The following is a 26,184-nucleotide window of genomic DNA, read 5'->3' as shown; positions in this document are numbered from 1 at the left end:
AAAATCATTGCTTTGGTTGAAAATTTAATTTTTTTTTTAAATTTGTTATTTTTGGTTACAAATTAATCTTTTAATTGAAAACTTAAGTATATACTAAAATTTGAGTTAAAAATATATTTCTTTTTAGTTGAAAATTCGTCTTTTTGGTAGAAAATCAATCTTTAATCTTATTTGAAAATTCATCTTTTTTTAGTAGAAAATTATTCTTTTTCTTTGAAAATTCTTCTATTTTTGTTTAAAAATCATTGCCTTGTTTGAAAATTTAATTTTTTTTTTAATTTGTTATTTTTGGTGAAAAAAGCATTTTTTTTGTAAAAAACTTAAGTATACACTAAAATTTTCAGTTAAAAAATATATTTATTTTTAGATGAAAATTCGCCTTTTTTTTAGAAAATTAAGCTGCATTTTTGTTTAAAAATTTAACTTTTTGGTTGAAAATGTACTTTGTTTTTGTTTGAAATTTATCTTTTGTGGTAGAATATTACTATTATTAATATTATTTTCGTTGAAAATTTAGCGATTTTGTTGAAAATTCTTTTTTTGACAGAATATTTAACCATTTCAGTTTTTTGAAAATTTATTTTTTTTTTAATTGAAAATTCATTCTTTTGTTGAAAAAATGTTGATTTTTTGTTGAAAATTAATCTTTTTTTTTTAATTCGTCCCATGGAATTATATTGGTTGGCCCTCGGCATGCAGACATTTTGGGTTTCCCCCTCCCAACTTGAAATACTTAAATATCGAATGGAAAAGTCGATTCTAATTTTTGAAATTTCCCCGGGAAGCTGTAGTAATTTAATTTATTAATTTTTTTGTGATATAAGTGATGATTTTTGTAATAATGAATACATTTCACAATAGTAGTATATATTTTTTGATTTAATAAAGGAAAATTTAAATTGATACTTTTGAAGTTAAAACTCTAATTCTTTTAAGTAATAATATAATTGATAGAGAAGTTGAGCAATTAAAACAAAATTGTTGATTTTATCACATTTTCCAAGAACATGTTTCATGCATTTTTTATCTAGAAATATTAATAGTTTCGACAGTTTTGTTTTAAAAAAAAGTTAAAATCATAATTCTAGCAGACGATTCACGATATTGATGTCGATGCTGAGGCCGTATTATTTATTATGGAAAAGTGGTCATTATTACTTAAAAATAAACGCTATAAGACAATGCAGTCGATCAATGGCAACCATAAAACAAAGTCCGAGCGAATATTGTTTAAACCTGGTCAGGTAATTATATTTGTTCAATCTCCTTTGTTTTTGTTTCGCACTCAGAGAAATCGAGGTTAGGTTTTTGTCTTTTTTCTTCGTATTTTTTAAAACTCAACAATGCGGAGCTTGCCAGACCCTTTTAAAATTCTCTTTAACTTTTTCATCAGTATAATTAACTTTCGTGCATTTTAAAAAGCAATTATTTAATTCTTTTCTCCATCACGTACTGTCAAATAATTAAGGTTATGTTTCTCAAAAAGTCTAAAAGTATACAAATAATTAATTCCATTTAAAACCCTTTAAATTCCTTATCCTTAAAGTAAAAATACTTCATTTTCAACAAGAGATCAATTTTCAAATAGAGATGAATTTTATGAGTGGAATCCTCAAACGAAACAGATTAGTTTTAAAGAAGTAGTTGCATTTTTATCCGGAAAAATTTATTTTCTACAGATGAATAATGTTTTCAAAACAAAAAGACGATTTTTTGACATATATATTAACATATATTTAAAGACAAAAATATTTTTATTTTAGATCAAAAGTAGTTAAATTCATCAAAGAAAGACAACTTTTCAACAAAATATTTAAATTTTCAACAAAATAGTTTAATTTTTGATCAAGGAAAATAATTGTTTACCAAGAGACGAATTTACAACAAAATACATGAATTTCCACGAAAAAAAGGATTAATTTTCAAATAAAGAGATTAATTTTTAACAACATTATTCAATAGTTACACTTTTGTCCAAAAAAGGTGAATTCTTAAAGAATATAATAGTTGAAATATTTAGAGCAAAAAATATTTTAATTTTAGATAAAAAAAATAGTTACATTCATTTAACAATAAAGACCATTTTTTGATAAAATTGAATTTTTAACAAAAGAATTGAATTTTCAATCAAGAAGATTAATTTTCTACCAAAAAGACGAATTTTCAAACAAATTTAAGGTTATGTTTGAATTTTTAACTAAAACGAATCATTTTTCAAATAAACAAATACTTTTTTAACCATTTAATTTAACTTTTACGCAAGTAATTGAACTTTTTTGATCCAAAAAGGATGAATTAAAAAAAAAGTTGAATTCTCTAACAAAACAGATTAATTTTTAACCAAATGGTTGCATTTTTATTCCAAAAATATTACATTCATACAAAAGAGATGAGCTTTCAAAACAAAACGACGAGTTTTTGACGAAATTTTTAACAATATAGTTATATTTTCTATCAAAGAAATGAATTTTCTACTAAAATTATCAATTTTAAACCTAAAAAAAATTTTTAACATAGTAGTTCAATCCTCACCCAAAACTGGTTAATTTTCACATCTTTAAATTTGAATAGGTTAAAATTGTTACCGATTACAATCAGTGACTGAATTTTTAACCAACATTTTTAACTAAACCAGATTAAATGCCTGTCAAAATTGCCAAATTGTTGAATTTTCAAGCCAAAAAGAGGTATTTTATACAAAACGGTCCAGTTTTGAACCCGAAATTAATCATTTTCAACCAAATACATGAATTTTCAGCCAAGAAAATTAATTATCAACCAAAAATGACAAATTACAATGTACAATAAATACTTTTTATCTTGAAGGCTTCGTGTTGGAAGTTATTCATTTGAAATTTAGTTCCCTGAAATATTTTTGAAACCCAAGAAAGAAACGCTTAATGTTTGTGATTTTTTTTATTTAATTAATTATTATCTATAAACAATTATTATTTTCTTTGATCAATCATTTTTTCTTGATATCTCTAATAAATTGTACATGGTCCAAATTTTCTGAAATAATCATTTTCTCAATTCTCGATAATATTCCGACTTGAAAACTTGGAGTTTTTCTTGAATTTTTTTAACTTTGAAAATCTGGAAATATCCTTGAATTTTTCACGAGAACTTTGAATTCATTTTTTTTCTCTTTTAAAATCGCTATGTTATGGAAATGGGGAAAGTAATTTAAATCCTTTAGACTATTATGTAAGGAAAATCGCATTTAGAAGAAATCTTGAAACTGAAATTTTTTTTATTTATCAAAATTTTATCTTTTACTCATTACAGAATAAATAACGAGATTTCTGGGCATTTTTTGTAGACTTTACCAATTATTTTATAGATTACAATAAACTGACTCGTAATGTTGTGAACTATTCTATATAAATTTTTTGTGATATTGAACTTGAAAATTATACATATTTTTTTAAAAATTGCAATGTTAATTTAGTTTCAATTTTTGAGTATTTACCTGATTTTAAATATTTCACAACAATTACACAAAGCTTTTAAAACTCTCAAAAGATTTTTTTTAATTTCGAAGATTTGAAATGTTTTTAAAGGGTTTCAAAACATTTTAGAAGATTTCAAAAGATTTCACTTACATAAGATTTAAAATAATTCAATGGATTCATCGAATAAAAAAGATTTCACAAACCAAAATTTCAGAAAAAATTCACAAATGTTTCAAAAGACCTGAAAATGATTTCACAAAAATTGCCCAAAGATTTCGAGCGCTTTATAAAAATTTCAAGTATTTCAATGGTTCGAAAAAGACATGCACACCAGATTTCAAAGATTTCCAAAGATTTTAAAAGTTTTAAAAAATTTTAAATATTTTAAAAAGGTTATATGTAGTAAACCAGATTTCTAAGATTTCATCAGATTTTATACAGCAGATTAGAAATATTTCTATGATTTAAAATAAATATAAAAGATTTCACAAATGTTTAGAAGATTTCAAAGACGTCAACAAATTTAAGTTTACAAATTTTGGTAAAAAAATTTAAACATTCACAATTTTTTTAAGATTTTGAACAATTAAAATTGTTTTAAATTATATAATAAGGCCAATTTTAAAGGTTTTACACATATTAGACATATTTTAATGATTTTAAATAAATGCAAAAGATTTCAGAAATATTTAAAAAAATTTCATAAAGATTTAACAAATATTTGAAAGATTTCAAGGATTTCAAACATTTTATACAAATTCAAAAAGATTCCAAAAGAATTCACAGAAATTTTAAGTTCTTTAAGAGATTACAACGAATCAATAAAGATTCCAAAAAATTCGAAATTGTTCAAGAATTTTAAAGACCACTGATTTGTGGAAAAAATTAAGGATTTGTTTATTTATTGTTCTGATTTCATTAAAAATGGTCAGACTACAAAAATTAAATGTCTTACATTTTAGTTGTAAAACAAACGGTGATTATATTATTTGATGTAAAAAAAGGAGGCCTCGAAAAACTTACCTTCTTGACCTGGAAAGCCTGGAACAAAACCTGATTTCTAAGATTTCAAACGATTTTACTCAGATTAGAAATATTTTAATGATTTTAAATAAATGCAAAAGATTTCACAAATATTTAGAATATTTCAAAGACGTCAACAAATTTAATTATTAATTTATTTTGATTATTTGTTCATTTATTTATTAATTAATTTATTTTATTTTTATTTCTTTTATTTTATTGTCATTTATTAATTTAACAAAATTAATTAATTTATTAAACATTCAACTGTTTTTCGATTTAAAATGACTTGAAAATTCGTATTTTTTGTAGAAAATTAATCTTGGTAGAAAATTTATGCAATACTAATTGGTTACAATTAATTTTGCCTAAGTTGAGATTTTCTATTTTTTAGGAAACATGACCACGAGAGTTTTTTATGTACTCTACTTTTACCCAATGAAATAAGATCCGTTGCTATCGCAATTCGAGCTTTTAATGTAGAAGTAGCTACGGTGGAAGATCAAGTCCGAGACACGAGAAATGGATTGCTTAGACTGAAATTTTGGGAAGATGCCATCAATGGTGTTTATGAAGACTCTCCACCAAAAACTCCAACAGCCTTGGAGTTACACAGGGTAAGATCAATCTATTTAATTAATTTTAAATTTAAAAAATGAATTTTTTAACAAATTAATTCAATTTTTAGCCAAATGGTAGATATATTTCCAGGAAAAAAGTATTTTAGATAAAAAATAGTTACATTCATCCGAAAAAGATCAAAACGATTAATTTTGTACAAAAAACAGACGAATTTACAAAAAAGTACATGAATTATAGTTACATTCTTCACAAAAAGATCAAGAAGATTAATTTTTTACAAATAAGGACAGATTTTTAGTCAAGTAGTTGAACTTTTGTCCATAAAAGATGAATTCTCTCAGAAAAATGTAATAACTGATATATTAGAAGGAAAAAAAATTTTTTATTTTAATAAAAAATAGTTACATTCATCCCAAAAAGATCAATAAGATTAATTTTTTATTTAAAAAATCAAAAGAATTTACAAACAAAAAAAATACGTGAATTTCCAACTAAAAAGTGTTAATTTTTAAATAAAGAGATGAATTTTTAACAAATTAGTTCATTTTTTTGTCTAGTAGTTTAACTTTTGTCCATAAAAGATGAATTCTCACAGAAAAATGTAATATTTGATATATTTAAATGAAAAAATAGTAAAACTCATCCAAAAAATTAGAATTTATAAACTGATTTTGTATATAGATATTATTAAAGATTACATACATAGTACCCACTAATCGGTACCCATTTATTTTTACACAAAATGTAGATTTTTCAAGATTTTGAAGCTTTTTAAGGTAATTAATTTTTTCTTTTAAGAATCCAGGAAAAATTAGAAGGAATTTTTTTATAAATTGATTTAAAGAAAATATTTTAGAATATTTTAAATGTTTTCCTAAAATTTCGGAGAAGAATGTAGAAGATTTGAAAACAAGCATTTTCAATTTTGCAGGATTACAAATTTTTAGTTGAAATTTTTATTAATTTAAGAGATTTTTGAAGATTTCGAACAACAAATTTGGAATCTTTAATAATTTTGAAAGGTTTCAATAAAATAACAAAAATTCCTTTAGATTTTTTGCAAAATTTTTTATGATTTTTTATTTTACAACATTTATTTTAAGAGGATATTAAAAAAGATTTCGAAAATTATCAATAAAGAATCTAGAAGATTTGAAAGGAATTTTTTAATCTCGCAGATATTTATACATAATTTAAAAAAAAATCAAAAAATTTGAAAATTTGAAACAAAATGTAGAAATTTGAAGATTTTGAAATAAAATTTTGAATCTTCTTAAGGATTTCGAAGGTTTAAAGATGATATCATATTTTTTCTTAAGATTCCAGGGAAAATTTGAAGTAATTTTTTTATAAAATAATTTAAAGAAAATATTTTAGAATATATTAAATGATTTCCTAAAATTTCGGAAAAGAATGTACAAGATTTCAAAGAAAAAATTTTCAATTTGTAAGAGATTTTTGGAAGTTTTGACAATATACAAAAATAATTGCATTAAAAAAAATGCAGATTTTTGAAGATTTCGAACAAAAAATTTTAAATCGTCTTAATTATTTTGTAAGATTTCAAAAGAATAACAAAATTGTCTTTAGGCTTCTCCTGACATTTTTTATGATTTTTTATTGTACAACATTTATTTTAAGAGAATATTTCAAACGATTTTGAAAATTATCAATAAAGAATCTGAATGATTTGAAACCATTTTTTTTGGTATAATTTTGCAGTTATTTGGAAGTTTTTAAAAAATTCATAAAATTTGAAACAAAATGTAGATTTTTGTAGAGTTCGAAATAAAATTTTAGGTTTTATTAAATATTTTGAAAGGTTTTAAGGTAATGAAAAAAATTCTTACGATTTATGGAAATATTTATTTAGAAAAATTAATTTTCAGAAGTTATTGCAAAAGATTTTAAACCATTATAAAAGATTTCCAGAATTATCAAAAATGAACCCGGAAGCTTTTTAAACAATTTTAGGAATAATTTGAGTCAGTTTAAGAGGTATTTCGCAATGTTTACATTTTTGAAGAGATTCAAAATATTTTAAAACTTTGAGAGATTTTCGAACATTTATAAATAATCTTTACATTTTTTCAAAGCGTCCACAAGTCTTAAATATCTTTTATACTACTTAAAATTTTACTATAATTTTTTGAAATTCTGTAGCATACAAAAATTAATAAGTAAAATGTACCAAATTTTTTTATTTTGGACTAAAAAATCTTTTTTGATCGCTAATTCAAAAATTTGTATGAAAACTTGTCTTTTCGGTTTGAAAATTCATCTCTTTTGGTAGTTATTTCTTTTTATATATCAAAAATGCAAGTGTCTGGTTCAAAATGTAACCATTTTGTTGCAATTTTTTTGCATGAAATTAATTAAATCTTGTTGATTTTTTATGAATTCGTCCGTTTTAGATTTAAAATGAAAATATTTTTATTGAAATATCAACTGTTACGTTTTTCGTTGAGAATTTAGCTTTGTTTCGTTCCAAATCAATTTACTTGGAAATTAATCAAAATTTATCTAAAAATATTTCAAAACCTTCCAAAAGATTTAGAAAATTTGTTTAAAATCTGAAAGATTTTATGGCAATATTTTTAATTTTGTGGAATTATTTCAAAATTTTAGGCAAAATTTGAAGAATTTTGAAAAAAAATATTTAAAAGTTTTTGAAAGATTTCGAAAATAATTCAAAAGTCGAATAGATTTCAAAAACCTTAAAACAAAATGTAATTCGAAATGAAATTTTGAAGTTTTTAAAAGGTTTTGAAAGGTTTCAAGACAATAAAAACATTTTCTTCAAATTCGTTGGAATATTTAAAGTGATTCTTTATTTTGAAAAATTAATTTTAAGAGAATATTCAAAAAGATGTTAGAAGATCACGAAAGATGTTTTAAATTTTCAAAACCCAATGTGGAGATTAATAAAATATTTTTAAAAATTTTCAAAATTCCTATATATTTTTTAAAACGACTTAAATTTTGCCTACAATTTTATAAAGTCCTGTATGAAAAAAAATCCTTAACAATTTTCTGGGTACTTTTTGACATATCTGAAATCTTCAAAAATCTTTTTGAATTTTCTGGAATAATCTAGGAAAATTAAATTAATATAATCTTAAAACCAATTAGCATAGAAACTTTAAAAATACATTTTTTATTTTGTACTAGAAATTATTTTTTTCCTTCAAATTATAATTTACCTAAGATTTTTTTCTTCTTAGACTGAAAAAAATTGCTTTTCCACGTTAGAAATTTCTACTTTTTTTATTAAAAATTCAACTGTTTTCGATTTAGAATGACTGGAAAATTCGTATTTTTTGTTTGTTTATAGAAAATTAATCTTGGTAGAAAATTCATGTATTTTGTTAAAAATGAACCTTTTGTTAAAAAAATATATGTGTGGGTTTAAAATAGAACTGTTTGTTAGAAAATTCATATCTTTTTGTAAATATTTAATCTTTTTTGGTTAAAAATACAACTGGTAAAAAATTAGTTATTTGTTTGAGTTCGATTGTTGTTTATTTAAAATTATAATATTTTCAGATTGAATTACCAATTATTATATTTTTATTGAGAACATTTTTCGAACAAAATTTAGAATATTTTGAAGCAAATTTTTTAAAAATTTTTTAAGATTGCAAAATTTAAAAAAAAGGTTACAGTGAGTTTAAGAGATATTTAGAAGTTTAAAAAAGATACAAAAACAATTTCGAACTTTTAGAAAAAAAATTTTATTTAAAAAAATTAATTTTTGAAGAAAATTTCAAGATGCTTAAGATAATGTGGAATATTTCAAACGCATTTTTGTATCTTAAAAAAATTTTAGAAATAATTCGAGTCAGTTTAGAAATGTCATTTTTTATTAAAAATTCAACTGTTTTCGATTTAAAAAGACTTGAAAATTCTTTTTTTTTGTAGAAAATTAATCTTCTTGGTAGAAAATTTATGTTTGGGTTTTAAATTGAACTCTTCTGTAGAAAATTTGTGCCTTTTTGTAAATATTTAAGCTTTTTTGGTTAAAAATACAACTCGTCAAAAATTAGTTATTTGTTTGAATTCGATTGTTTTTTATTTGAAATTATAATATTTTTAGATTGAAATGTCTATTACATTTTTTTTTACAAATTTTAGAATATTTTGAAGCAAAATTTTTTAATTGTTCAAGATTGACAAATTAAAAAAAAAGATTAAAGTAAGTTTAAGAGATATTTAGAAGTTTTAAAAAGATAAAAAACAATTTCGAACTTTAGAAAAAAACATTTTAATTTTGAAAAATAAATTTTTAAAGAAAATTTCAACAGTTTTTTTTTGTAAACGCTTAATATAATGTGGATTATTTCAAAAGGATTTTTTTTCATTGAAAAAAATATGTTAGACACAATTCGAGTCAGTTTAAAATCTATTAGGAAATTCAACTCTTAGTAGAAATTATTCTTTTTTTGTCAAAAATTAATGTGTATTGATTTAGAATTTAACCACTTTGTTCAGAATGAGTTTTTTTTGGATTAACTCAACTCTTTTTGATTTAAAATAAAATCTTTTCAAGTTTGAAAAAATATGAATTTTTCTTTTAGAATTAACTCTTCTGGTAAAAATTGATGTATTTTGTTGAAAAGTCGTGTTTTTTGTTGTAGAAAATTAATCTGGTTTGGTTGAGGATTTAACTCTTTTGTTAAAAAACGTTTTTTTATGGAGGAATTAAACTATTTTTAATTAAAAATTAAAATCAATTTTGATATATAAAAGAATTTATCTTTTTTGTTTGAAAATACAACTATTTCGTTAAAAAATCGCTCTTTTTGTTAGAAAATTAACCTTATTGCCAGAAACTATTTTGTACAAAATTTGTCTCTTTTGGTAGAAATTTAATCTTTCTTGTTTAAAACTGCAACTGTTTGTTTGAATATTATTATTTTATTAAATTATTGATGCGCAACTGATGATGCTAGTAAATAATAAATATTTATTACACATTTAGCACCTGAATTTTATTCAACAATTTTAAATTAATTTCAGTTAATTTAATTACAGACTTTAAAAAAATGCAAGTTATCAAAACGCTATTTCAAACGCCTCATAGAGGCTCGGTATTCCAAATTAGAGTCTCCAACTTTCCCTAATCTGGCGTCAATTGAAAACTATGCAGAAAATGCTTTTTCATCAATTTATTATTTATTGCTAGAAGCAAAAAACACAAAGGATTTAAATACCGACCATTTTGCTAGTCACTTTGGGAAAGCCAGTGGAATTGTAACATTAATTCGTGCAATTCCTTATTATGCGCAAAAAAGCGAAATTACTCTGCCTCAGGAACTAATAGCAAAACACAAAGTTTCGCTTAGGTCAGTTTTCAGAGGTCAAATTAGCAAGGAATTTAAAGATGCCCTTTTTGAGCTCTCTTCTTGTGCGAACTCGCATTTACAAAAAGTGAGTCAACTAAATATTCCTCCTTTTATATTGATTTTTGTTAAAAAGTATTTTTGTATGTATTGTAATTTAATTTTGTTACAGGCTCGATTATTGAAAGATAAAGTAGAGAAGACCAACAATGTGGTATTTTTACCTTATTTGATAACGGAAAGTTATTTAGAAAAATTGAGAAGGGTGGATTTTGACGTTTTTGATCCGAAATTGCAGAAGAAGGATAATTTACTTCCGTTGAGGTTGTACTGGAGGAAGGTGTTGAATAAATTATGTTAAATAGAAATTTGTAGCTTGAAGATTTGGTACTTTCCTAGAAAATTGTGAGTAAATCTCCTATTTGTTTATACAATTTTGTGAATTATATTTTGAAACTTGAAATTTTAATATGCTTTTCACTTTAAATTCTCTTGAATTTAATCTTATTTTGCTAATTTTTTTAATTTTTAAGTTTTCTAAATCCTCCTTTCACTTCACTATCCATTTTTCATCATTGCCTTTTCTTTTATTGTCTTAAGCTTATTTATATATTAATAAAGATTAAGAATTTTCTGCACCATTCATTTAGGAAATTAAAATTTCCACTTAAGTAATTGTATTTGACGATAACAAATATTTTTTAATGTTTCTTAGAATTATTGATTAAAGAGAAAATTTTATTGTGATTTTAATTATTTTTTCAATATTGGGAAATAATTTTATTTATCGACTATATGCTGCTAGACTATAATTTGTAAACATTTCAATACATTAAAAGTGATGAAAAAAATGAAATTATTGACAAAGTCTTAGCATTTTTTGTTACCAGTAACCAAAAAATTATCTGTACCGACAATTTTTAAACAAAATGTAAATTTTTTAATATTATTTAGAACTTTTTAAAAAGTTTTATGATAATTCAATTTTTTTCTTAATATTCCAGCGAAATTTTAAATTAATTTGTCCTTTGAAAAATTAATTTGAACACAATATTTTTAAATATTTCCTAAAATTTCGGAAAAGATTGTAAAAGATTTTAAAAAAGAAATTTTTCAATTTTGCAGTATTAGAAAATTTGAATAACAAATTTAGAAGCTTATCAAGAATTTAACAAGGTTTCAAGAAAATAAAATAAAAATTATCAAGATTTGTCGCAAAATTTTAAAAGAATTTTTATTTTACAAAATTTATTTAAAGAGAATATTTGAATAGATTTCAAAAGACTTTCAAAATAATAACAAAAAAATCTGAAAAACTTGAAGGCAACTTTTTAATTTTGCAGAATCTATTCAAAATGTTAGGAAAAGTTCGAATCATTTTAAAAGATATTCGGAAACTTTTTAAACAATTTTGAAAATGATAAAAAATTGTAATCAAGCTGCAAAAATGTAGATTTTTTTAAATACAATTTTGAAGCTTTTTAAGTATTTTTAAAGGTTTTAAAATTTTTAATTCCATAGGAAGTAAACAAATATTTTCAAATGTTTTAAAACATTGAAAATAATATTTAGAAATTGCTTAGAAGTACATAAATAATTTTAAATTCGAAATTTTTAAAATAAAATATAGATTTTGTAAGATTACGAACTAAAATGTTCTTCAGATTTTTGGGAAACTTTTTAATGATTTTTTTAAATAACAAAGTATATTTTAAGAGGATTTTCGAAAAATTTCAAAATATTTCCATGATTTTCGAAGAAGAATCGGGAAGAGGTGAAGAAACAATTTTTTATTTTGCAGAATTTTCACAAAATTGTGAGAAAAGTTTTAGCCAAATTTCAAAGAAACTTTTTTAAATGTGGACTTTTGAAGAAACCGAAATAAATTTTTGAAGTTTTTTAAAGATCTTGAAAGGTAATATTCAAGATAATAAAAAAAATTCTCAAGATTCCTTGGAATATTCAGAGTAAATAATTCGAGTCAGCCTAAAAGAAATTTGGAAATTTTTGTAGTTTTAAAGAGATTAAAAAAATGTTGCAACTTCGAAAGATTTCCGAATATTTAAAACAAAATTTAGATTTTGGATGATTTTAATCAAAAAATTTAGAAGCTTTTTAAGAATTTTGAAAGGTTTCAAGAGAATAAACAAAATTTTCTTCAGATTTTTAGGAAACTTTTCAATTATTTTTTATGCAATTTGCAAAATTTGCACAGAATTATATGAAAAATTCTAATGATTTAAAAAGATATTTAGAAGTTTTAAACAGATCTAAAGTTATTTATACTTTTTAAATAGATTTTTATTTTTTCCAAAGATTGCAAGGAATGCTAAAGGATTTCAAGAGATATCTAGCAATTTTTTCACATTTTTTATTTATTTCGATCCTTATCAATTCAGGTTAGAATGTCCATTTCAAATTTTTTATTTTTAAGCTTACTTTTTAATATATGAATTTTAGAATGCAGTATCAAAGACTTAAACAATTAAAAATTATAAACGTTTAAAATAGAAAATTTTTAATAAAGAAAACATTTTCAGTTGATCAACTGTAAATATAAATTAATAATTGATTTTTTAAAAATTGAATTGTTAAACTGTATCAATTGGAAAGTCTTATTAGTTATACAAATGTAAGCGCCATATTAAAATTTTATAAACTATTGTTAATTTAAAAATAACTTCAAAATAATATATTTATGAATAAAGGCTTTTATTAATTTGTAAGTCAAATTGTTGAATTTTGATCAATGAATAACAATTGAACACCTATTATTCAAAAAAAATTCGGGTAAGTCGAAGAGATTTTTAGAAGATTTGAAATAATTCAAAATTACTTTCAGATTTCAAACAAAAAATTTAGAAGCTTTTTAAGAATTTTGTCAGGCTTCAGAAGAATAAAAAACATGTCGTAGGAAAATTGAAAATGATTTTTTATTTTAATAAACTGATTTTAAGAGAATATTTAAAAATATTTAAAACGATTTACAAAATGTAAAAAAATGAATGTGGAAAATTTTAAGAAAATTTCTTTAACTTGGCAGAATTAACAAAAAAAATTAATTTGAAAAAATGTAAAGCAGCATGTAAATGTTTCAAGATTAAAAAAAAATAATTTCGAAGCATTATAAGGGTTTTTAAATGATTTAAAATAAAAATAATTAACTTTTAATTTGAAGAGGGAACTTTCAATTTTTTTACAAATTTATAGTTGAAACTGTAATTTATCCAGAATAATTGTAATTTTGACTTGGAACCGGAAATTTTCAAATTTTAACCAATTTCGAGCTGGAACAGGTCATTTTTTTCAAAGAATGAATTCTAATTCTTAATTGAAACGGGATATTTTCGAACAAAAAATTAAAATTATGAATTGAAACAGGGAATTTTAAAGAAAAATAGTAATTCTTAGTTGAAACGAAGAATTTTCGAAAAGTATTAAAATTCCGGATTTGAACAAGAAATTTTAAATTTTTAACCAATTTTAAGTTGGAACTGGAATTTATCTAGGGGAATAAAAATTCAAAATGGAAACTTGAATTTTTTAAACAGAATTATAATTCTGTGTTGAAACAAAGTATTTTTGAACAAAATTTAAATTATGACTTGAAAATTCTAATTCTTAATTGAAATATAGAATTTTTGAAAAGAATTAAAATTCTTAATTTGAACAGGAATTTTTTCAAAAGAATTTTATTTCTTAGAGGAAATAAAGAATTTTCTTAAATAATTAAAATTCTTCATTTGAACAGGAAATTTTCAATTTTTAACCAATAATTCTGAGCTGGAATTTCAAACAAAATTATTATTCTGTTGAAACTAGGTATTTTCGAGCAAAAAAATTATTTTATAAATTGGGACAGGGAATTTTGCAAAAAATTATAATTCTTAAAATTAGTTGAAATGCAGAATTTTCGAAAAGAATTAAAATTCTGAATTTGAACAAGAATTTTTTCAAAAGAATTTTATTTCTGGGAGGCCATACAAAATTTTCTTAAAGAATTAAAATTCTGCATTTGAACTGGAATTTTCTTAAAAGAATTTTATTTCTAAAAGGAAATGAAGAACTCTCTTAAAGGATTAAAACTCTGCATTTGAAGAGGCAATTTTCAATTTTTAACCAAGAATTCTGAGCGGAATTTTCAGACAAAATTATTATTCTGTTGAAAGCAGGTATTTTCGAAAAACTTAAATTATGAATTGGAACAGGGAATTTTACAACAAAATTATAATTCTTGAAATTGGTTGAAATGGAGAATTTTCAAAAAGAATTAAAATTCTGGAGTGACTAAAATTAAAATAAGCTGGAACCAGAATTTAAAATTACTTAAAATGGTATAAATTTTAACTGTTTTTAAATTCATTGATTGATTCTTCAATTTGGAACTTTGAAAATGATAACGTGGATTTATATTTTTGGAACTGAATCTGAATCTTTGAACTCTAGAATTTATAAAAAAAATTAAGATTCTTAATTTGGCAGTTTGACTGCATTTAAATTAAATTAAAATTGTTCAGTTGAAAAGTTCTTCCATTTTTTGCGTGTAAATTATTGAGCATTTGAATACAAAATTGTTGAATGAAACAAATTTTAAAATTCAAGAGTTTCACTTTGAATGCTTCTATTTGCAGTTCAGTTTTTATGGCTTCTAATGGAACACTTTTTAGATTTATTGTTCGATTTTTCAAATACCACTGACCGTGAAAAATGTTTGCGAACCGGGAAATGAGAAGAATTTTTTTCTTTGATTAAAACGGCCAGCCTGAAATCTGTATTCGAAGTTTATAACAACTTCTAAATTAAAATAAAAAAAATTATAATGCACTACAAATATTTTCAATTTCTAATTGAGCCTGAAACTAAGGGACACACAGGGACAAAATAATCTTGAAATCGACATTTTTCATGATTTTATTCGTATAATTTAGTTATGGCAATTATCCTAATTATTTACATTTGACCAGATTCGGGGGCAGGTTTTGCAATGCGACTAATTACACGCACTACCATTTACGGGTGCAGAGGCGTGGGAAAACGTGAATTTCCAATCGAGCCTGTAAAATATACTCTGAATAAAAAACAATCTAATATAATCGCTTAATTAAAGATACATTCAAAAATCAACAATAGGCTGATGCATTTAACAATGATATCACGCTCACAACTCTTTGGTCACTAAAGAAATGTTTCAGGAAGCATCGAGTCGATGTATAAAAAATCTAATGCACCATTCGCTAAATTACGATTACGCTTAAAATTTCAAACAAAAAGCCAATCACGTCCTGGTCGTTACTTTCTTCATTCCTCAAATGAGTGCAATTTCACCAAGCGGGTGAAAGCTGCACTCAATAAGGGCCTACATATGCTGGAACGCATGCGCTCACATCAATGTGCCGACATAGGACAGATTTATATTCAGTCCTATGCCAGCACACACATGTGCATATAATCCGTCCTAGGTCGGCACATGGATGGAAATATGATCCATCCTATTCCAGCACATTAATGGAGACTTTCTTCGTCCTACGTTAGCACACGGATGAAGTTGTTTCGTCCTATGCCAGCACATTGATGGAGTAATGCTCCGTCCTATGTCGGTACACGGGTGAAACTATACTCCATCCTATGTCAGCACATTGATGGAGCCTTTCTGCGTCCTATGTTAGCACACGGATGAAGTTGTTTTGTCCTATGTCGGTACATGGGTCGAACTATGCTCCATCCTATGTCAGCACATTGATGGAGCCTTTCTACGTCCTATTTTAGCACACGGATGAAGTTGTTTTGTCCTATGTCAGCACATGGATGGAGCTATACTTCGTCCTATGCCAGCACATGGTTAAAACTGGCGTGTGAGGCGTAGGCGTTCGATCATATCTAGGCCTAAGGCTCTCTCTACAATGGACTACGTTCGCTGACATAGGATGCCAACATAGGATGGAGTGTACGCGTCCCATATGCTCGGTCCTATGTTAGCACATGGATGGAGCGTACGCGTTGCGTCATGCGTCAGAAAACGTATTCCATTGGAGACAGAGCCTGGAAGTAAATGCCGAGCGCTCGTATGGGAAATATCTGAACTACAATTTTCTTTTTTCTTTAATCCTCGCTAAAATCAGTACCTCCGTTACGAATATAATCTATCTATAGTGCATTCATAGTGACTGTACAATGTAAAATATAATTCCATCTAGCTAGCGACTCCAGATACGACTAAGCGTGTTTTTTTTTTTTTTCTTACTCTCGGTCTTTCACTCGTATTTTTCATTGGCTCGTGATTTTTTCCAGATGCTAAATAGTCGACAATGTCCTCTTGAAACATTTATTTCAAGGAATGTATGGTTAAGTGTATAGAGTAACATTTTTTCTTCGTAGATAGTTAAATAGTATAAACATTAGTCTCAGTACATCGAAGGATATGCAGATAGAGGTGGGGCAGTCAGGAAATTTCAGGGAAAAAATTGTTTCAATGTCCGGTAATTCTTGTAAAATTATGTATTCGAAAATTCTCGGGATTGAAGTAGAATCCAAAATTTAGAGAGAATTAATGTAAAAATCGAGTTTATTTACAAGGCGAAATTCTCTGCGATACTATGAATTCTCTCTGGACTCTACCATTTCGATTTTTTCTCTATTTTCGATACAATTTTTTCACTGAGCAACCTGGACCGTAGTAACTTAGCCACTTAATTTTCCACCTTGATTTATACAGCCTATCTGTTTTTTTTTGTTTTTTTTTTTTTAGATTTCAGATAGGTTCGCTCGTGTCGTTTTGTCGAGAAAAAATCTCGACACAGTCGCTTATAGTGCTTAGTCAAATCATCGGGCGATAGAATTATTGAACACTCGAGAAATTGTGCAGTAAGAACAGGAAAATCGATCAGTGCTTCGATTAATCAGACGAAAATGGAGGATAGCAAAAATTTTTTAATGGCCCGGTCGATCGGAACCAAATAGGAAAAGTGGACGAAGCTCTAAATAGTTGGACTAGAGTTCTTAAAGTTTCGATAATATTTTTAAACTAGTGGATTTTCAGAGAATATTATCGTATTTTTATTTATTAATATTGGTCCAATCAAATTTAAAAATTGGGTTCAATTAAATCCGACCTGGATTTAACCTAAGCAAATTGTAATTTTATCATCTTTTTCCATTATTGCAATCTTCTCAATCATCTTTCGCTTCAGATTCTGAGTTTTTTTTCAAATTTTAAATGTCGAAGTGACAATAATCGATAAATTTTGAATACATTTTAATTTTTCAATTATTAGTTTTCCACCATTTTCAAAAAACTTTGGTACCGAAAAATAAAACAGACTATTATATTATATTCTAAATAAAGTGCTGAAATCACAAGATTCTTTGTATCTGAAAAGTCTAAATTCCGTTGTTATATTTCAAGTTTAAAAATTACAATTCGTTTAAAATTTTAAATAAAAAGTGCAAATAAATTTTTATAATATATAATTTATTTCATTTTATTCAATTTTCAATCAAATATAAATCAGTTTAAACTCTAAATATTATTATTCTTTAAATTTATTTACAACATTCAACTTTTGATTATTAAAAAAAAATTATTTTCAACTTTATCTGAATATTCATTCTTTACTAATATATTTTTTTTAAATACTTCGAATTTCGACTTTATAAATACAATGTTGAGGTTTCAATTATTTCAATACCTTGAATGACGAAATTTCAATGTTTAAATTTAGAAATTCCTTTCAATTTCGAGTTTTTCAACATTTTTAACGGTGAAATTCCAATTTATTAAAGCTTAGAATGGTTTTGAATATTGAAAATTTGCATATTATTTCTTGTGGATATATGGATTTCTATTTTTAATTTAGGATTAAAATTTTTTAAATATATAAATACTTTATATTTAATAAATACTTTATTTAAATAATAATAAATAAATTTTAATTTTTTCAAGATGATTCAAGATTTCAAGTTCTGAATATTTTCAAATTGTAAGCGCTTAAATTTCAGTATCTTGTCAAATAATGTACAGCACTTTAAAATTTTATGCTATCTAAAAAAACTTTTAAATCCTTCAATAACTCTGTTCCCCTTTAAATTTGAAGTTTTTAGTTTTCAGTAATTTGTTATCTAGGACATTTTTTAAATTCAAAAGATAAGAATTAAAATCTTTTCATAATTTAATAATTTTTGTAGTCTAATGATTTTCGATTAGAATGTAAAAAGTCAACATTTTGAGAGACTATATTAATCAATATGTAATTTTCAACAATTTTAATGGCAATTCTTTAAATCTTGATTAATTCCAATTTAAACTATTTTTACATTTCTTTGCATTTAGATTTAATTTGTTCAAACTTTAAGAATTTAAAGCTGTAAATTTGCATAATTCAAAGTTTTGAGCAACTAACTTTTAATGTTTAAATCGAATTTCCGTACTCAAAATTTTGAATTTTTAAATATACAAAAGAGTGAAAATATCGAATGAATCCATATTTGAATTTCATGATTATTTTCAAAAACAAAATTTCTTAATCGACTTAGCAAATTTCGGTGCATATTATTTTAAAACATTTATTATATTTTCATTCATCCAATTTAAAATTGTCAAAATTACAATTTTAAATGCCCTTATATTAATTTTTTTACTGATTTCTCAATTTAGATGCTTTACAATTTAAATGATAATAATTATACAAAAATTTAGAATTCTTCATAATGCGTACACTCTTTAAATTTAAAATTAGATGGGTTAAAACATTTAATTTTCAACATTTTTTTAGTATGAGTGATGTAAAATTTGAAAAATTGCCACGCTTGAAACATATTTTAAATTCTCTTTTTTCAATTTTTAAATAAAAGGCCCATAATTTTTTTTATTTTTCAAAGAATTTCCTCTTATTTAATAACAAATGTTGTATTTCTGAAATTTAACATTATTCTCAAATTCGAAAATATTCTCATTTCAATAACTCTTATTGAACAAATGACATCTTTAGAACTCTAGTAGAAACTTTCGAGATAATTCTAACATTCCGATGCAGGCAGAAACTAGCTGCACGGGAAAAAATAGAGAAAGACGATTTTACAAAAATCTGATATGACAACGCGCTCGAAACCTTTTTCCCGTGCATTTTCGGAATTCGAGAACGGCGAGTGTCGAGTCTCCCTGGAAGAAGCGTGTCGATAAAAAATTCCAAAAGCGAACTTTGTTTTGTTTTTTTTAGTTATGAAATACATTCACACACGGACTTTCAATTATTAGCACAGTCACTGTACATAGTGCCTAACTTTTTTAAAATTTCTACTTCCCCTTTCATTCGATGAATTTGATGAGTTTTGAGTTTCAAAGCCGAGCAGGTATTTCGCAAAGTACAAGCAAAAGAAAAATTTAATATAATTTTAATTTTCAGTTAATAGTATTGCTACTTAGAGTAAAAGATATGTATTTCAAATTGATTCAAAAAATTGAAATCGTTTCGGTGTCTTCCCTGATATTTCCAGATAAATAGAAATTCTTTTGATGAATTAGAGACACTTGAGAGATGTCTTTTTTTCAGTTCGTATCTCTCACGTGCCTCTTATATGTTCCCTGACGAGATTTAGTTTTAATTACTATAAAAAACAGAGCAAATTTCATATTTTGGTGAAAATGGTACTTTGGATAAATTGATATCCCCTTTTTAAAATGATCTACGGCTTTGTATGAAACGCGTGCAACGGCATTCGTGCGCTGAAGTGTCTCGCGTCGATATACATAAACATTATACATATTTTTTTTTTTTATTAACAGTTCTTAATTCGTATTGGCAATACTGCATTCGCACCCTGTGTATGTATAAGCATTTTGCATGCTACGTTACTTATTTAATAAGTTCCGGGTGCCTTTCGTTATTTATTTATCATTTTTAAAGTAACTTGAATATTTATAAGAGATATTTATATTTATACCGAGAATACTTATTCTCTCTGCTCCTCGCACTGCGTATGCGGACTTTAATAAAATCTATAACCCGATAAACAATTTACACGTATAACACAATTTATAAATATTATTTATATTCTTCTATACAACAATAATTGAATATTCTACATTGGATCCTTCGACACACTTGATTTCGGCTCTCGAAATTTCTCAAACTATCAGTAGATTTTCTCAATTTTAGTCTTTTTGTAAATAATAATTGTTCGTAATAATAATAATAAGAAGAAGAATTGGTCCTTTTGGATGTTTGAGAGACCTGTCTATTTTTTTTCTTCAGTGGAAAGCGACAATAAGATTTTTTCTAAAGGGTTCAGATTTATTTGAAACTTACTTTCTTGATTGCAAAATTGTGTTTTCTAAGAGTTAATAATTTGTTTGCAAAGGGAAAAAGACTTTTGTTTTTATAATTTTTAGATTGTAAATTCTTAGAATACTTTTTAATTTAAAAAAATGCAATTTTGAATCATAAATCCTAGTGTTTTTAAGGTGGTTACTGGACCGGGAAAACCGGGAAATGACAGTGAATTTATTTTTTGCCCGGGAATTTTACAAATTTTTAGAAGAGAATTTTATCGAATCACTTGAAATATTACAAATTTCATATCACATATAATGCAATTTTAAATAAGTTCTTTTCCAACTTTATTTTTAATATTAATTGTAACTATTAATTTTTTTAATTATGAAATTCAATTCACAATGCGTAATTCTGAAAAATTTGACTTTTGAATTTTTCCATTTTAGGTTTTAATTTTTAAGCGCACATTTTCAATTTTAAGAATTTTAAAATGCAGTTTCGAAGACCTAAAGTATAAATCAATAATTTTAAAAATTGAACTGTAATTCGACTATTAAAAATTGAACGATAATTAATTATACAAGACAATTTTGAATTGAAATAGCCTTGAATCGATTTAATTTCAGAGTGCTAAATTTGAACTTTGAAACATAACATTTTATTCGTCCATTTTTTGAATTTAGCATTCGTGAGTGAAAGTATTAAATTTTGATTTATTCCAGAAAGTTAAAGAGATACTAAGAAATTTCGAAAAGATTAAAAAATAATGTCAAGCTTGAAATAGCATCAACAAATTCAAAACAAAATGTAGACCTTTGCAGTTTTTCCAAATAAAATTTTGAAGCTTTTTAAGGATTTTAAAAAGTTTCAAGACAAGCAAGAATTTTCTTAAGATTCTTGGGAAAATGAAAAATGACTTTGTTTTAAAAAAATAACTTTAAGAGATTATTTGAAAAGATTTCCAAAAAATGGTCAATAGAGAATCTGGAAGATTTAGACAATTTAAAAAAATTTTCATGGTTAACAAAAAATGTAGGAAAAATTCAAATAATTTTAAGATATTTAAATGTTTTGAAAAAATTTGGAAACTAATTAATAGTTTTAAAAGAATTCAAAAAATTAAAAATTAAATCTAGTTCTTTGAAGATTTCAAAATACAATTTTGAAGCTTTTTCTACGATTTGGAAAGGTTTCAAGATAATAAAGAATTTTTTTTTTTAAGATTTCCGGAAAAATTTGTAATTATTTTTGATGTTGAAAAATTAATTTAAGAAGAATCTTTAAAAATATTTCAAAATGTTACCAAAAAAAATTGTTTGAAATACAATTTTCAAGCTTTTTAAGAATTTTCTTAAGATTCCTGGAAATATTTTTTATGATTTAAAAAGAAAATAATTGTTAAATAATATTTAAAAAGATGTATAAAGACTTACAATATTGTCAAAAAAGAATCCGCTAGGTTTTAAGGAAAATTTTTAAATTTTTCATGATTTTAAATAAAAATTAAGAAAAATTCGAATCATCTTAAAAGATATATAAACGTTTTTAAACATTTCTTAATAAAATGTAGATTTTTGAAGATTTGAAAATGAAATTTTGAAACTTTTGAAGAATTTTGAAGAGTTTCAAGATAAAATAAAGTTTTTTAAGATTTCTGGAAAAAGTAGGAATAATTTTTTGTTTTTAAAAATAAATTTTAAGAGAATGTTGAAAAATATTTCTAAACATTTTAAATGAGTTTCAAAACTGTCAAAAAATATTCTGCAAGATTTAAAGGCAATTCTTGAAAAAAATGCATGATTTAAAAAAATATAGGAAAAATTCAAATAATTAAAAAATATTTAAACGTTTCGAAATTTTTTAAATAACTAAAATTTTCAAAATAATACGAAAATTTTTAAAATATAGTTTTTTGAAGATTTCAAAATAAAATTTTGAAGCTTTTTTACGATTTAAAAAAGTTGCAAGATAATAAAGAATTTTGTTAAGTTTTTTGGAAAAATTTTTTATGATTTTTTATGTTAAAAAATTAATTTGAAAATATTTCAAAATATTACCAATAAAATGGTTTAAAACACAATTTTGAACCTTTTTAAGAATTTTGAAACGTTTCAAGATAATAGAGAATTTTCTTAAGATTCCTGGAAACATTTTTCGTAATTTAAAAATGAATTAATTGTAAAAGAATATTTAAAAAGATTTTTAACGGCTTACAATATTGTCAAAAAAGAATCCGACCAATTTTAAGGAAATTTTTTAAATTTTTCATGATTTTAAATAAAAATTCGAATCATTTTAAAAGATATTAAAACGTTTTGAAACATTTTTCAATAAAATATAGATTTTTGAAGATTTCAAAATAAAATTTTGAAGCTTTTGAAGGATTTTGAAGAGTTTCAAGATAATATAAAATTTCTTAAGATTTCTGGAGAAAGTAGGAATAATTTTTTATTTTTTAAAATCAATTTTAAGAGAACGTTGAAAAATATTTCTAAAGATTTGCAATGATTTTCAAAGTTGTCAAAAAAGATTTTGTATGATTTAAAAGAAATTCTTGAAAAGAATGCATGATTTAAAAAAATAAGGAAAATATTTGAATAATTAAAAAAATATTTAAACGTTTTAAAATAATTTCAAAGTTAATTTAAAATTTGAAAATATTTCAAAAAATTTTTAATGAAATATAGATTTTTAAAGATTGCGAAATTAAATTTTTTAAGTTTTTTTTAAAGATTTTGAAAGGTTTCCAGAAAATAAAGAATTTTCTTCAGATTCCTGGAAATTTTTTAAATGTTTTTTTATATAAAAAACTTAATTTTTAAAAGAATGTTTAAAAACTTTTAAAGCATTTCAAGAGAATTCTAAAACAAAAAAGAACCTTGGAAGATTAAGTCAAGTCTGAAAAATTCAAAACAAAATTTTGAAGATTTTAGACGATTTTGAAAGGTTTTTTTTTTATTTGAAAAAGTGATTTTAAGAAAATATTCAAAAAGACATTAAACAAATTGAAATAAAAATAAATTCTAATTTAAACAAATGCTTGGCTTAAAGCAGAATCTAGTCGTTCAATTTTTAACGTTTAATTGATTCTTCAATTTTAAGTAGTGAACATGATAGCGTGGATTAAAGTTCTTAAACCAGATATGTTTGTTATAAAAGTTTCAAATTACAAATTTAGCACTTTCACGGCATTTAATTTATAATTGTTCAATTAAAAAGTTCTCAAAGCTTTCATTTTATACGTGTAAATTACGGAGCGTCTGAAATAAAAACTTTATAAGCTTCAATTTTAAAAGCTCGAAAGTTAAAAGAGTTCCACTTTGAGTGCTTTAATTTGCAAATTAGTTTTGATTGCTGCAAATTAAAAAATGTTCAGCATCAAGAGTTCGAATTTCTTAATTTCAATGACCGAGACTGTGGAATCGTTTTCCTCCCTTAAGGGCATGTGACACAGCCAAATACCTATATTACCGACCTCACTTTATCAGTTCACTGAATAATTTTTTGAACTGAAGAAATTTTTTTGTAAATAAAGTATCGAGCTGAAACCTTGGAAAATGTCTTAGAGTGCAATAAAGTACGTTTAGGTACTGCATTTTGGTAGGAACTTCACTGAAAATTATTTCATCTTTTTTCTGAACCTCGACATTTTTTGAATGTTCGAACTTTTTTTATACATAAAATATCGGTCTCAAACTTTTAAAAATGCAAGAGCCGAAAGGAAACTACGTTTCACGAAAATACGAACCCTGGCGGCCACTAGACGAGGCTCTAGAGGGTTCGTGTTTTCGTGTACAACGTTACCGGCTGATGCCGGTGGAATTGATAGTTGAAATATTTTTTTTACATCTTTTATCATCAAGCTTTGTACTTAAACGTAGTTTTCTTTCGGCTCTTGCATTTTTCAAAGTTTGAGACCGATATTTTATGTATAAAAAAAGTTAGAATGTTCAAAAAATGTCGAGGTTCAGAAAAAAGATGAAATAATTTTCAGTGAAGTTCCTACCAAAATGCAGTACCTAAACGTACTTTATTGTACTCTAATACGTTTTCCAAAGTTTCAGCTCGATATTTTATTTACAAAAAAAGTTCTTAGGTTCAAAAAAAACATTCAGTGAACTGATAAAGTGCGGTCAGTAATATAGGTATTTAGCTGTGTCACATGCCCTTAAAAGGGCCACCCTGTTTTGAAGTGATATAAATCAGAGTCAATTAAAAAAAAAAATTGAAGAGAATTTTCTTTAGAGAGCAACTTCTGTTTAAAAATAAAAATAAAAGGTTTCTCACCCCATCTTACAAAATGCACTTTTTAAAATTCTGAAATACAATTCTGAAACCCGTTGAATCGAGTGTGTCGAGGTTGCGTTTAGTTCTAGAAAAAGGAAAGGCCCTACGTTATTTTGTCTATAGGAGCAAACGTTTTCTTATCCTCATACGCTTCATTGTAACCCTCGCCTTGTTCTTCCATTCTCAGTATTTTATTTTTACTTTTATTTTTTTTCTTCTCCTATCAGTCAGTCTTGGCTCGCTTCCTCTCGTTTCTCAGGTCGAGGAACTCGACTTTCGATTTCTCACTTGTTGATATAAATTTACACATACCACTCTTTAATGTCTTTGACCTCCCGTTTTTTGCCGTTTCGATTGACATTGGCACCATTTTTCAAGGCACCATTGTACGGCTGATTGGATCCTGCAGCTCCCAGAAGAGCTGCATTCGGATCTTGACAGAAGGTCTTGCCCTCGTCTACCTTGTAGTTGGCCTCGGGTCGATTTTTGAACTTGAGGATTATCAGGATTATGAGAACGATTGCTATCAAAGCTCCAGCAATTATCCCAATTATTAAGGCGGCATTTTCTGCCGCCTCGGAATTTATCCTCTTGTTGTTGTTATTTATGACCTTTGGACGCATTGTGATGAAAGGTTTGAAGTCTGTCTCGCCAGTGCCAGGCGGAATTGGAGTGTGACGTTCCGTCATCTCCGTCGTTGCCGACGTCGTCGTCACCGTCGATGTCCGCTGGCGTTGCGTCGTCACAGTGCTGAAATAGAAGAACATTTTTAGATTTTTTCATAAATTAATGCAGCAGGAGTTTATAATCTCTAAATCCTAAATGGACTAACTGAGATGGTAAGGTGTATATTACTAAATTAATTACCAAGAACTTTTTGCTGGTTTTAAGCTTTTTAATTGAGAAGGTAGGAGGTTTTTTTAAAATCATATTCTAAAATTATGTTGTTATATTGATAATAATTGTATATGAGCAATAGACAATTCAAATGGTACATAACTAATTCAAACTATTTCAGAAAGAAAAGACATCAGAGCTTTTTTGAAATTGGAATTTATACTAGTGTTTCTAGTTTCCTGGTGATTAAAAAACTTGAAGAAGTTAGGCCCTTCAAGTATAAGTTTAAATTTTTTTGAATATGCCGCTGAAAGTAGATGTCGTCTCGTATGGCGCAGGCGTATGCACACTGCAGCTGCTATAGAGAGCATTCTGACACTTGTAACGTCA

The 26,184-nt window shown here is 24.9% G+C and overlaps 2 protein-coding genes across 3 annotated transcripts in view; one reads left to right on the top strand and one right to left on the bottom strand.

The window, feature by feature from the left end:
* Window positions 1-1,078: 1,078 nt before the first annotated feature.
* LOC117172710 (NADH dehydrogenase (ubiquinone) complex I, assembly factor 6) lies at window positions 1,079-25,469 on the top strand. 2 transcript variants are annotated; one of them, XM_033360872.1, is made up of 5 exons: window positions 1,079-1,244; window positions 4,873-5,095; window positions 10,095-10,490; window positions 10,575-10,807; window positions 25,336-25,469. In XM_033360872.1, exons 1-4 carry the CDS (start codon window positions 1,108-1,110, stop codon window positions 10,761-10,763), a joined length of 945 nt encoding a protein of 314 aa, XP_033216763.1. In that variant the 5' UTR covers window positions 1,079-1,107; the 3' UTR covers window positions 10,764-10,807; window positions 25,336-25,469. The 2 variants fall into 2 exon arrangements, with proteins under 2 accessions (XP_033216763.1, XP_033216762.1); XM_033360871.1 differs by lacking the exon at window positions 25,336-25,469 and having other exon boundaries at window positions 10,575-10,871.
* The window catches only part of LOC117173804 (neurexin-3-like), a 435,470-nt gene continuing 434,100 nt past the window's right edge, over window positions 24,815-26,184 (bottom strand). Inside the window, exon 18 of the mRNA XM_033362447.1 lies at window positions 24,815-25,707. Within this exon, the coding sequence (XP_033218338.1) occupies window positions 25,260-25,707 (448 nt within the window). The 3' untranslated portion in view covers window positions 24,815-25,259. The remainder of the gene's footprint in view (window positions 25,708-26,184) is intronic.

Source organism: Belonocnema kinseyi, chromosome 5 (assembly GCF_010883055.1).
Source record: "Belonocnema kinseyi isolate 2016_QV_RU_SX_M_011 chromosome 5, B_treatae_v1, whole genome shotgun sequence".
NCBI classification, from domain to species: Eukaryota; Metazoa; Arthropoda; class Insecta; order Hymenoptera; family Cynipidae; genus Belonocnema; species Belonocnema kinseyi.
This window is presented reverse-complemented; position numbering and strand designations above follow the sequence as displayed.